Below are 12425 nucleotides of genomic sequence, written 5' to 3' on the forward strand. Positions count from 1 at the left end.
GTACCATGTGAAACCTCTTTGGTTTGTGTGCACAGAAGGCAGGACTGTCACTGGTGTTCTATATTTTACTGTATGAAGCTTTCCAACATTATTGAATCAGTCCACAAACTAACTTAGATCAACACAAAAATAGATTACGCCGGGTATTCTCTGCAAAACGTGAATACTGATCACTTCTTCCTGAGCGCAGCCTCCACAATGAAGCTTTTTTTTTTTTTTATCAGGATCCGAACAGATTTCTCCGACTTTGGTTACTGATCCTACAGAAAGGCTCTCAGTTGTTGTTGTTGCTTTGTTTGTTGATTCTCTGTCAGACATTGTTTGTTTGGTTTGAAGTATTTTGGAAGGGTATTAAACCATACGACGGAAGGAGTTGTGCGTGATGTTGGAGGCTTTACAGACTTACACACACTCACCAGCGTCCTCAGCATGAGCTTTGTCTTTGTTTTGTGCTTGACAATGATCTTTATGCCTCTACCCAGCACGACCGAGAACATAGGGCGCTGCACAAAAGAATCCTCAAGGAAACCTCAGGTGTTAGTTTCCCATGAGTGTACATACAGTTTGCTGCTTTAACATTACATACAGTACTTACAGCTTTAGAGATAAGAGTCATAGAAAAGCACAAACATGGCAAGGTGTTAGGCCAACTACGCTCTATTAACCCTAACCATGGCCTATAACAACCCATAATCATTGTGAAAAACAATAAATAATGTAGAGAATCAGGCTGTAAATGGAATTGTATGCCTTTTAAACTGGGACAGAAGGTGTTACTGAGGTTAATGTATCCTTCCGTGTTCTCACCAGCCCAGGTAATTTTGTTATTCCGTTTGTGCCCTCTGCCTCCACCCCAGCCTGTCTGCAGTACATAATGGTCCCAGCCTTGTGAGGAAGCCGGCGTTTACTTATACAAAACCTTGAGGAAATCCCTACCAATCCTCAGGGCTCACGTTCAGCAGTGCCCAAAACACAAAGGCTATGCAAATCTGCCCAGCTTGCATTTATCTACCCTCAGTTTCCGTTTGCACGACGGGAAACAGCATTGTGCCATGCGTGCCGATTATCGCATGTAATTTACATAGAATACGCACAGGAAACACTGCACTGATCTCTAACAAAGCAGGAGAGAGTCTCTGTCGACTCAGGAGCTATCTGACGCCACAGCAAAGTTACAGGTTTAGCTGTGGGGTATTAAAGCTACAAGGTGTTTTTTTATTTCGGATGTGCTGGGAACACTATCTCCTCCAAATGTTGCTTGTTTATCTGCCTTGTTTGTTTTATATCTCGACTCTGGCAGTATTTTTTCCAGAAAAAAAGCGGCATCTTCAGCTGGGCTAATCTGCCCTCTGCCTGTGTTTCCTTTGTCACAGAATCCGTGTATCAACACGGCGAGGAGCAGCAGGATCGAGGAGGTGTGTTATTGCACAGAGACACTCATGCTAATATGGCCTGGGAGAATGAGTGTGTGTGACTGACTCAGCTGACGCGAGACATGTTGTGAGAGTGAGGGAGAGAAGTCATAACACTGTAGCATGGCTTCATCCATACAAAAGGCAGTACTGTAAGTACTCTATCAGAAACTTGAGACATGAGGGTGAGATGAGAGATCAAATTCCTGATTCAGACGCTTCAATAGCAAAATCGCCTGAGGGGGAAAACCTCTCTACATTGGGGGGCTGGGGGTGGGGGGTCATGCAAAGGTTAGACCATGTGATGGATCACTTCTGTCTTTTCGTGAGCAACAGGGCCTTGTTTGGTCGATTACGATCATACAAAACCTGTGCCTTCACATTAATACAAGAACAATCAAAAAGTCAATAAAAAACCAACAGCTCACAGATGTTTTACTGGCAGTTCTACTAAGTATTTTACTGGTTCGTTGTTGTGTTATTTTTTTTGTCGTTTTTTTAAGTGACAATAACTGAACTCTGACAAACCCGAATTTTAAAAATGTGAAGAAAAACTATATATACAAATATAATGAGTCTGGTCAAAATCCAATCAGAACTAGGGAGGAACTGTTTTTGGTAGGTATCCGATCAAAACTACATTTGTTAGGTGGAAGGAAGGATAAGCCTACCATCCTGTATCAGGTTAATAAACAGTAATTAAAGCTAAAATACATTATTATACTTTGTACTTTAGTTGGCTATATTTGTAACAGATTTAGACGACTAAAACCATAATGTCATTTAGTTGACTAAAACTAGACTATAACTGAAATAGTCTTGATGAGAATTTGGCAAATTGCTGTCAAAATGAACACTGGTTCTTTTGATCGACTCGATATTTGTGCTGTCATTTCTATTGTTTCAAATAAATACATCTTCCTAAAACAATAGGTCTGACATGGGAAAATGTGTTTAAATACTTTCAGTTTGAAAAAACACCAAATCTTTTTAAGTTGCAATTGTGACATTTTTACACATATAGGGTATTTGATAGGATAATCTATTTTTTTTCCAAATAATAAACCAGCCAGATATTGAAGCTATGTTCATCCATCCATCTTCTATATCTGCTTATTCTTGGAGACAGTCCCGTCTTGCAAAAACAGCATTAACCACATGGCCGATTATGGTCAACCTGAGCACAGTTGTGTCCACTGCAATAAAACCAAAGTTACTGACATGTTATTAGAGCAGGCACTGACAGACCGAAGTGAGAGTCATCAACCTTCAAGCCTAACACTCCAATCCTGGATAACCACAACCTGCATACTGTTTGAATGCAACTGATTTCAAAGAATTAATTAATCAGTGATTAATTGAATGTGTCTCCATTGGATTTTGAAAAAGAAGCAGGACTTTTGGACACTCAGGGTTCAACGATTACAAAGCTGATGAACTCGGATCACATCTAGGCTTTCTCAAACTAGGGTTCACCAATGATAAGAACCAAATAATTGCTAGAAAATGAATTGATAATGTATCAATAACTTTATGAATACTTTATGAAATCTTACGATTGACATGATGAATATGTGGGAGTTCTTGGCCGCCAAATGTGTTAAACTCCTTCTATCAAGAATGTTTCGATTGGTCAAAAAGAAACAGAATTCCTGTTTTAACTTTGTGTGGAAAAAAGGAGCAAACGGGTCAGAAAATGGATGGATGGATGCAAATTTGGAAGTGTCACAACAAACGTTTAACAGCAGTAAAACATTAAACATGATTTCAATTGCATTCTGCCCAAAGCATATTTACCAAAAAGGAGCTAGAATAAAAATAGATGTCCTTACAACAAAAATGATAAGCAGTGTCTTGAAGTATAGAATCTAAACTATACTTCACATAGCAATAAAACCTCCCCATCTCCCAGTTTGGCTGAATTAGAACAGACAACCATCTCATTCTTGTTCCAAGAACACAGACTGAAGTAGACTGCCGTCATTAAAACACTGACGCTTTCAGAGTGTCTCTCTGAGGGCCAGTCACAAGCCTAGCATGGGTTTCTGCAGTACAAAAGAAACCCTTAGAGCCTTATCATGTCCGTCATCTTCATCATTGTAATAATCATTGGTGGTGTGATGTGCCTCAGTCATCAGTTTGAAGTATGACAACAGTGAGTTTCCTTTTCCTCTGAAAACCGACAAAATAAATAAAAGCAAGGCTTGTTTCAGCATTTAAGTTGTGTGCTAAGACATTTTGGAGCAGCATAGGCAAACGGCGCCCCTGGGGCCACAAGCGGCTCTCGGTCTAATTCTGTGCGACTCCCAAGGCAAATCCACCAAAAATTGTAATTCAGGAAATTGGAAGTAATGAAGCCCAACATAATACACAACATAACTCCAAAAACACACAAAACAACAGCAAAATGCACAGAATGTCAACAAAAAACACACAAAGCAACAACAAAAACACAAAACAGGACATCAGACGCATAAAACAACCACCTAAACTCACAGAACAACAACAATTACACAAAATGACAGAAACAAACACACAAAAAGACAAAAATACTGTAAAAATAATAAAGGCACAGATTGACAATAAACAAAATGGCAAATATAACAAACAAGAAATAACAAAAACACATATGACTCAGAATGCCAGCAAATATTTCCAAAATGACAGATAAATACACAAAAAGACAACAAACAATGACAAAAAAACCCTTTGTTCTTTCCTGTTAATGCTTAGATTAGTCAATATTCTTAATACTGACATGAATGTTAATAATGTGGCCCTCTAATCAGACAATCACATTTTTGTGGCCCCGCTGTGATAACAGTTGCCCATCCCTGTTTTAGAGCCTCACCCCGGCCAGAAATGTAACAGCTTTTTACAAAATGCACTATTGCACAAAATGAGGATACCAGTATTTGAGACGCCCTAACCCAGCAATCAAGCTATCGTACATGTGGTGATAATGTTAAGGCTAATTTATGCATGTAGTCTGTGAGGAAATTCTGTTACAGTCGGTAAGGGTTTGGTTTCTACTGTTGATTATCCATTTGGAATTCAGAAAGACAATAAAAACAACAACACAAATGTGTGACTGTTAACAACTGCTTTGGGGTTTATTTTACAGTTGAGAAAGAAATGAAACAAACTAACCGGTGCTAAAAAGTTTTTTTCCTTTTTTGTTTTTACAATATTGTCAATAAAACATTGAAATGTATAGTCATTGTGCATCGCTTATTTATTTTCCACACCATTTTCATGCATCAAATTGGATGCAAGTATAGTTAAAATCATTTCTGTAAACCAAGCCAAAAAAGCTAAATATGTTTTTACTTTAAAGAAAAACATATTTAGCTCTACAGCATATATCTATATACATTATCTGTTTTTAGTTTTAGCATTTTTTAATATAAAATGACATTATAAAAGTTAGAGAATGCACACACCTTAGGAAAGAAAGAATGTTGAGCCATTTCAAATGGGAAGATATGTCTTATGGATTACAGATCACTGGTAATCATTTACACATAACAGACTGTTCTTTTTACAGTTGAATAAAGCAACACAATTAAGTAAGAGAAGCGTTGTAAGAAACCATACAACTGGGGAAAACTCCTATAAGGTGAAACTTCACAACAAGGTTTAGGTTTTGGAGCAAACTTGCAAACTGATGGCCGTTTATTTTCAGTGATTCACTCATAACCAGAAGCAGCATTTTTGTTTTTCCCAAATGTTCATTAAGATCTTTTACACACTGATATATGTATAGATGTTTGAGCAGGCCAGTGATAAGAAAAAACAATGAAGTGATAAAAAAAAAACTCAAGGCAGAGACAAGGAAATGACCATTCTTGACCTTTTGAAATCTGATTGAAAGAAATAGGAATATTTTCAAATGCTGACTTTACAAATTCAAAATCCGACCATCTAAGGTGCTACTTCAGTCTTTCAGGGTATCATTCTTTTGGTGTATACATTTAATTTTCACCTTCTTCATATTATCATACATTTTTTTTTCCTCCATCAACTCTTTTTCCACCCACCCACTTTCACTATTGAAGCAGTAGTTGTAATTGCCATGACAAAGATTTAAATCTTCTGTTCAGTCTTGATTCACTAAATACATGCACTGATCAGACAAATAGCATATAAATATTTTACAAAACAAGTGTAAAAAAGCTTGGCAAAACAAAGTCAAATCAACATGAAAAGACATGGTCCAGTCAGGCAGTTATCACAACAAAAAAATAAGAATTGATTTTTTTTTTTTTTTTTTCTGGATCTGACGGCTCAGTTCGGCCCAGTGCAGTACTGTGAACAATGTCATTTTAGTGCAATGAAATTCTAGTCATTTCCACAGCTGTCAGTCTTTACCCTCTGCGCAACACTTAGCTTTCTTAAACTTTTTCCATTTTGTCAATCTTCTCCAGTTTCTCCAAAGCAGTGACAAACACCAGGTGGTCCTCTGGAGATTTGCCATGAGTCTTGCTGAGATGCAGTTTGACCGCATGTTTGCTGACAAATGTTCGATTGCAAAGTCTGCACTGGTACACTGAACCTGTGTCGTCTTCTGGCGTGATCAATGCCGACAGGGGGCTACCAAATGTCATTTTGTCCGTGATCACCTTTGAGGCAGCCTGCTGCTCCCTTAGGTGCTCAGCTGACAGTTTGGACAGGTCCTTCAAGCTGAAGCCCAGGTGAGATTCCAGGTGGCTGATGTAGGAAGAAGGAGTCCTGAACTGAGAGGCACAGTCACCACAAAGAAACACCGGCTGGCATGAATCCATGTTTTTTAGAAACTTGGTACCACCAGTCCGTCTCAGCTGGTACTTGACATTCGCCAGCCAGTGGGATATGGTGGTCATGGAGAGGCCAGTAAATTTACAGATGTGAACCCTTTCCTGAGGGCCCAGGTCAGTCATAGCGTATCGACCCTCCGGCGTTTCCCTCAGGCTGGAGACAAATTGCGCCTGCAAGATGAGAAGGTGCTGAGGATTCCAGTTGGACTGCCTCCCTTTTCTCTTCTGCACCGGTGAGAGGTCCTCAAGTGTATCTTCAAATGCACTACAATCAGCATCCGACTTTTCCGAGATTGAAGAAGGGGTTGAAGATTTAGGTGTAAGTCTTCCCGTGAGGTTTTTTACCATATCTGAAATGTCCATCAAGGCATTCTCCCTCAAAGGTGTTGAGATAGAGTCAGAGAGTGAAATAAGTGGTTTGTTACCATTTACACAACTGTTTGTCAGCAGGGCACTGTTGCTGTTATTGTTGTTGCTATTAGTGGTGGCTTTGTTTTTACTCAGATCTATGGGTTGGTCGTTGTTGTCATACACTTGAAAGTGGTTGATGGACTCAGCAGGCTTTCCCTGAGGAGTTGGGTTGAAAGTTGGTTTATCCATCATGCTGTTGCTAATTTTATAAAGCATTGATAATGGATCAGCAGCTGGACTTACAGGCTTGGAGGCCTTTCCTAGGTGTGTGTTCATGATTGACTGAAGCGCACTGAGTGGGTTGATAAAAGGACTTTCAGGTGAGTGATCGATAATGATGCCAAGACTGTTACCGTTAGTTACTGGAGATGGGCATGCCTCAGAGCTGTTCTTTAGATGGTTGCTGTGGCCATCTACAAGGCTATCTTTGGGCTCTTTCTTGCACACAAGCTCTGAATCTACACTGCCTGGACTGCTACTTCTCATACCAGATGGTTTGACTACAGAGAGATCGTTGGTGGTTGCTAAGTGCTCCTGATGTTCTCTTAACATGGGAGAAGGTGATTTTCCTAATGATGGTGGTCGGCATCGCTCCTGACTAACCATTTTTTCCTCCTTTTCTTTTTTCACAGTGGCAACTTTCCCTGTGACCTTTTCCACAAGCTCCTCCATGGCAGTGACATTGCTCCTGAGAGGAGTCGGGGAGGAGGGGCTCCGAGGGGAATGGATGATAGAGTTGGGATCACTCATAAGACTTCGAAGGTTACTGTTAAACATTGGCTGCATTTGGACACTCTGGACGGTTGGTGGTAGAACAGTGGATGAGCTCTTCATGGTGCCTTGTAGCTGATAGGCTGCATGAATGCTAGGGTAACCACCCCAAGTGGGTGTACCTGTCTGGGCCTTACTGATTGCACTAGAAACTGTATTCTCAAGGGACTTTAGGATATCTAGACCCCCTTTGGGAGTCTCCTCCAAGTCTTCCTCTCTAAGGTATTTATATGAAGTGGTGTCTGTCTCAGATCTTTCACTGGAGTCATCTTTTTCTTCCTTGATTTTTTTCTCGAGTGGTTCGCCACTTTCAATCTTGTCTTCCTCACTGTCTTCTCTCTTCTCCTCTGAGCCTGACGAAAGAGCAGGAGAAACTGGCTGCGATTTGACACTGCTGGGAACAGGAAGCCTTGTGGTTGTCGGTGGTAGGGGAATGGACTGAATCTTCTCCTCCACCACTGGATCAAACACCAGCTGTTTGCCCTTCTTGGAAGCAGAGTTTGTGACTTTCAAAAAGTGGCCTGTAACCATCATGTGTGCGGTGAGCTGTTGCAGTGTATCATGTGAGCTCCCACACTCCATGCATTTAAGAATCTGTGCTTTGCGAGCTTCAAATTGCCATGTGTAGCTGGCACCATTCTGGTAGCCATAGCGGTTGTTTGGTGTGACATATGGGTTAGAGGCAGCTTTTGTGTCTTTGCCAACATCCCCAAGAGATACACTTCCACCACCACTGCTTGCATGGATGGAGTCTGGAGAGCATGGAGAAACTATAGAATCTTGGATAGCACGTTTTCTAGCTGAAGTGGGTATCAGTTTAGTGGCCAAGGCTGGTACCGGTTCTTTGAGAGGCACTTTCTGGTAATGTTTAGTCTTGATCATATGAACACTGAGATCTTGAAGCGATTCAAAAGAATGGCCGCAGTACATGCATTTCAGCACTTTCTGGGCATCCTCTTTACCCTCCATCTCCATCAAGGATCGTTTGCGAGGCTTGGACCAGCGCTTGCCCTGATCTTCCTCTTTGTCTTTGTTGTCATCTCGGTAGTGGCCCGTCTCATTCATGTGGACCGTCAGACCCACAAGTGTGTCATAAGCTGCACTGCAGTCCTTGCAGCGAAACTTGCTTGCACCAGTAAAAACTGAGCCATAAAGCTTGTTGTTCTGCCGGTAGAGTTGCACTGTGCTGAAGAGGCTGGGCTCTGGTAGGAGGTGGTAGGGTGTCTGCTGAAGAGTTTTAGCAAGTGCTGCCTGGTGCCAGTCATACGCTACTCCACTTCCATTACTAGCTGCACCTGTGCTGCTCCCGCTACTGCTGGTTGCACTGTGGCTACTAACAGAGGAAGCTGATGTACCATTAGTATTAGTATTAGTGCTTGCGCTGCCTGTGTGGTTGACAGTAGTATCAGAGTTCCTGCCATTATGGTGACTATTGGCCATGTTAGCCGCGCTGTTCTTTGATACGGTTGTAGTTGTTGAAACAGAGGCAGTTGAAATAGGTTCTGGACTATTGAGGGAACTGTTGGCATTGCAAGCAGCAAAAGGCTTGGATTTCATTATGTCCATTGTGATACTAGACCAGGAGGCATCTGAGATGAGGTTTGCATAGACGGCTTTCATCTGTGCCAGGCTGTCCTGGAAAGATAAGCCGTTGTTGGGACGGAATGGCAAAGGGTTGTTTTCCCTCTCCGGACCATCCCTTGAAGAGATGCTTTTGAAGTCTGCAAGTCGGTCACTAACATCACTGAGTGGAGACCCATATCCTGCATCAGGATTGGTGCCGTTGCTGAGTGGAGAGTCTCTGTAGCAAGGGGGTTGGGCTCCTTCCACCTCTTCTTCTTCTTCGTTGCACAAGAACTCAGTGTCCTGACCATCTAACGACAGGCCGTCATCCTGCAGGTGCTCTTCTTCATCGTGAGCGGGTGCTTTAAGCTCATCCTCGGGCATGTAAGCTAGGAAAAAGGGGAAAAAAGGAAAATTAAAAATTTACCACACACTAACAGGACCACTGTTAAAAAATAACGTTAAATAAAAACTAAGAGATAGAAAATGCTGGCTTTTATTCTCATCTTATAAGTGTGCTGGTATGCATGCATGCATGAGTATTTTATATACACACATGACTCAAAGAGTAAGTGGTGAAAAAAGCCTCAGAGAGAAAAATAAATCACTGAGCTTTTGACAATCATCCTTTTCCTTTCCAACGATCTATTCCTCCCCCTCATGCCTCATGTTCCCCAGGATATGACTGGCTGTTTAACCATGTTAGCCAGTGAAACACAAACCTTTTCACTCCTTTTTATTTGTTTTTACTTATTCTTCAACTAGCCAATGACGTTTACCACTCACATGCATAGTTACAAAACTAATTGTTAAGAAAAGAGACACAATCCTAATGAGAAATTGCAACATTTCTTAATGCACTTTGATAAGCGAAAGATAGCCCTTAAGATCATCAGAATAGCTCTCTTTAGCTAATAAACTGGAACTGGTTAAACAATGTGGAATAAATGAGTCTGTAGAAGACACTTCAGAAATGTGCAATACTGCTGCTATGTGAACAACAAAAGCATGGACAAAGCAAACACACAAAGCCATGAAAAGAGAAAAGCAAGCCTATGATCAAAGATGGAGGCCCGAGGAAAAGGAACTTAACAAAGCAATAGTGTAACAGATTTAACACTAAAACATGCACAGGAAAAACGGATTGACCACGTGGGTGCATGTGAACAGAGACACAGCAAAAATGTAAAAAAAATACACAGGAGGTGGTTGGGAAGAGAATAAGTGAATGAAAAGAAGATGTCAGAGAAAAATAATAGAAGGTGGTGGGTTTGGGTGGAGAGAGCTGCTGTAAAAAGGTAAGCGAAGAATGGGGAGTGAGGGAGTCAGCGAGACAGGAAAGACGGCCCCCTAGCTTCTTCCTTTATCTCCTTCCTGCATGGTGAGATGTGTGTCCTAGATGCCAGTATCAGTCTCTACTGATGAAACAGATGTGCTGTCAACTTCAAACGGCACGCTAACCTGTCATATCATAATCTAAGTGGACATAATACCTGATATATATACACTGGCACCATTTACTGCTGCCTGAGAGGAGAAGGGTGGAGAAGGTGGGGGAAGTGAGCAGCTGCACCATCAACTGTGACTGTGATGATGTGCATGCGTGTAGATATGAGTGCCTCTGTTAAGTGCCTGTTTGCAAATGCCTGCATGCTCACCTTCTTATGCCCGTGCATGTAGTAGTTTGCCCTTACGCAGCAAACCTGAAACTACAGACCATAATTTTGCTCATAAGTCTGCCGGTTGCTAGTGATACACTGTTCTGCAAATATGCAATCTACTCCTAGAATGCCTGACAGGATTTCTGCGAAATGAGAGCGCTACAGGAGAACCTGGCTGCGCTTCAATCCAACTGACAGACTGAGACCGAGACAGTTTCTAAAACTCCTGAAATCCCTAACACCGCAGATTAGCATTATGTGCTCTACTCTCTGTAACACATCTGCAAAGTGCCTTCCCCCTCACTAACCCGCTTCCAGAAGAGCAGGCTATCAATACGCATCAGCCGTTTAATACACAAAGCATCCTGTAGGATGGCTATCCATTCTTCATGAGAACAGCACGGGCGTACAGTAGGAATTACCTATGTGACTCAGTCATGTCATCCACAGCCAAGAAATAGCTGCACCCCAATAGCTGGCGGTGTTTGATACGCACATATACACAGGCAGCAGATCTGAAATATCTCTGAGTGAGTGACAAAACACAGGCTGCAGCAGGGAGGGGCTTCCAACGATGAGCAGGTCGCCAGGGAACCCTTTGACGATCCCTGTCAATCAATTCCTGTCCTGCCACGTTGTCATGGAAACACCAAAAGAGGGAGATATCAAAGGCAACCAGACAAAAGACTGGCAGAGACAGACATCTGTAAAAATCACAGGCAGCAAGAGGATGCTTTCGCAAACCATAAACGTACAAATTTAGTGATGAAATGAGGCTAACGTGAGCTGGAAAAAATATCAATCTGTCCATCTTTTTTTTTTCTTTTAGATGCAGCATCTATCCTGACAAGGAGCTTAAAACGCAAAAATACAAGGAGGGGGAAATATTAAAAGCTACACATCAACTCAGTCAAAGCAACTTGAGGATGTGTGAATCTGACTGGCGAGCAGATTAAGCTCCTTCTCCTTCCAGGATGCACATATGCAGAGCAACACCGGCAGCAAAGGGGCGGCTCAGAGAAGGGGTAGGGGCTGGCGTGCCCGTCCCTGGCGGTTTGGTTTGCCGAGCGGGTGATGGCTGTGAGCAGGGCCATCTGCACGGGCGCCAAAGCGCCTGTCACTTTTGCTTGGGGACGTGCCGCCATCAAGGAGACAGGCGGCAGCGTGGCCAGGAAAGGACTGCAGACTCACTGTCAGAAGCAGCAGCAATCAAGCCCACCACCAGCCATGCCACATCACCAACAATACCAAAGAAGCATGAATTAGCTTTATACTGTCATAAATCTCCTATTACTTATGGACACCGGTAATGTCCTCTTAAAGAATTCAAATGGGTTTGTAGTACCTCTTGATGATACAAAAAGTGCTCCTAAAAATGAATAATGCACTAAAAGATTGATGTACACATTGCGTAGTGGTGTAATGTGTGAGCAAGGTAAGGTTTGTTTTTCTCAGGCTTTTAAATTAAATTAAATTAAAGGTAACCATCATTTATTTCATTAGAGAGAAGAGCTTTAAATGAGCTTGAGTACATGTTTTGCTCTTATCTCAGTCATTTATACATATTTTCATATAAATGAGTATTTCAAGGACATCCCAGCTGATGTACCCATGAGGCATCCTTGACCATGACTTATGACATGAGAAAAACAAGTTCTCCACTGTCTTCATGATCAAATCTGAACCCAAATATGATCAGGCCTACACCAGACCTGGGGCTCTGACTTAAGTACTGATCATCCCAAATGCTCAATCCAGTTATTTTTACAAAAGATTCCCTGTAAAACACAACTAGCCAACACGCCAGCAGA

The 12425-nt window shown here is 41.8% G+C and overlaps 1 protein-coding gene across 3 annotated transcripts in view; it reads right to left on the reverse strand.

Moving 5' to 3' along the window:
- Positions 1 to 4500: 4500 nt before the first annotated feature.
- The window catches only part of LOC114477601 (teashirt homolog 1-like), a 37206-nt gene continuing 29281 nt past the window's right edge, over positions 4501 to 12425 (reverse strand). For all 3 annotated transcript variants that reach the window (XM_028470014.1, XM_028470015.1, XM_028470013.1), the window contains one exon: positions 4501 to 9342. In XM_028470014.1, coding sequence (XP_028325815.1) covers positions 5807 to 9342 — 3536 coding nt within the window. In that variant the 3' untranslated portion in view covers positions 4501 to 5806. The remainder of the gene's footprint in view (positions 9343 to 12425) is intronic.

Source organism: Gouania willdenowi, chromosome 16 (assembly GCF_900634775.1).
Source record: "Gouania willdenowi chromosome 16, fGouWil2.1, whole genome shotgun sequence".
Taxonomy (NCBI): domain Eukaryota; kingdom Metazoa; phylum Chordata; class Actinopteri; order Blenniiformes; family Gobiesocidae; genus Gouania; species Gouania willdenowi.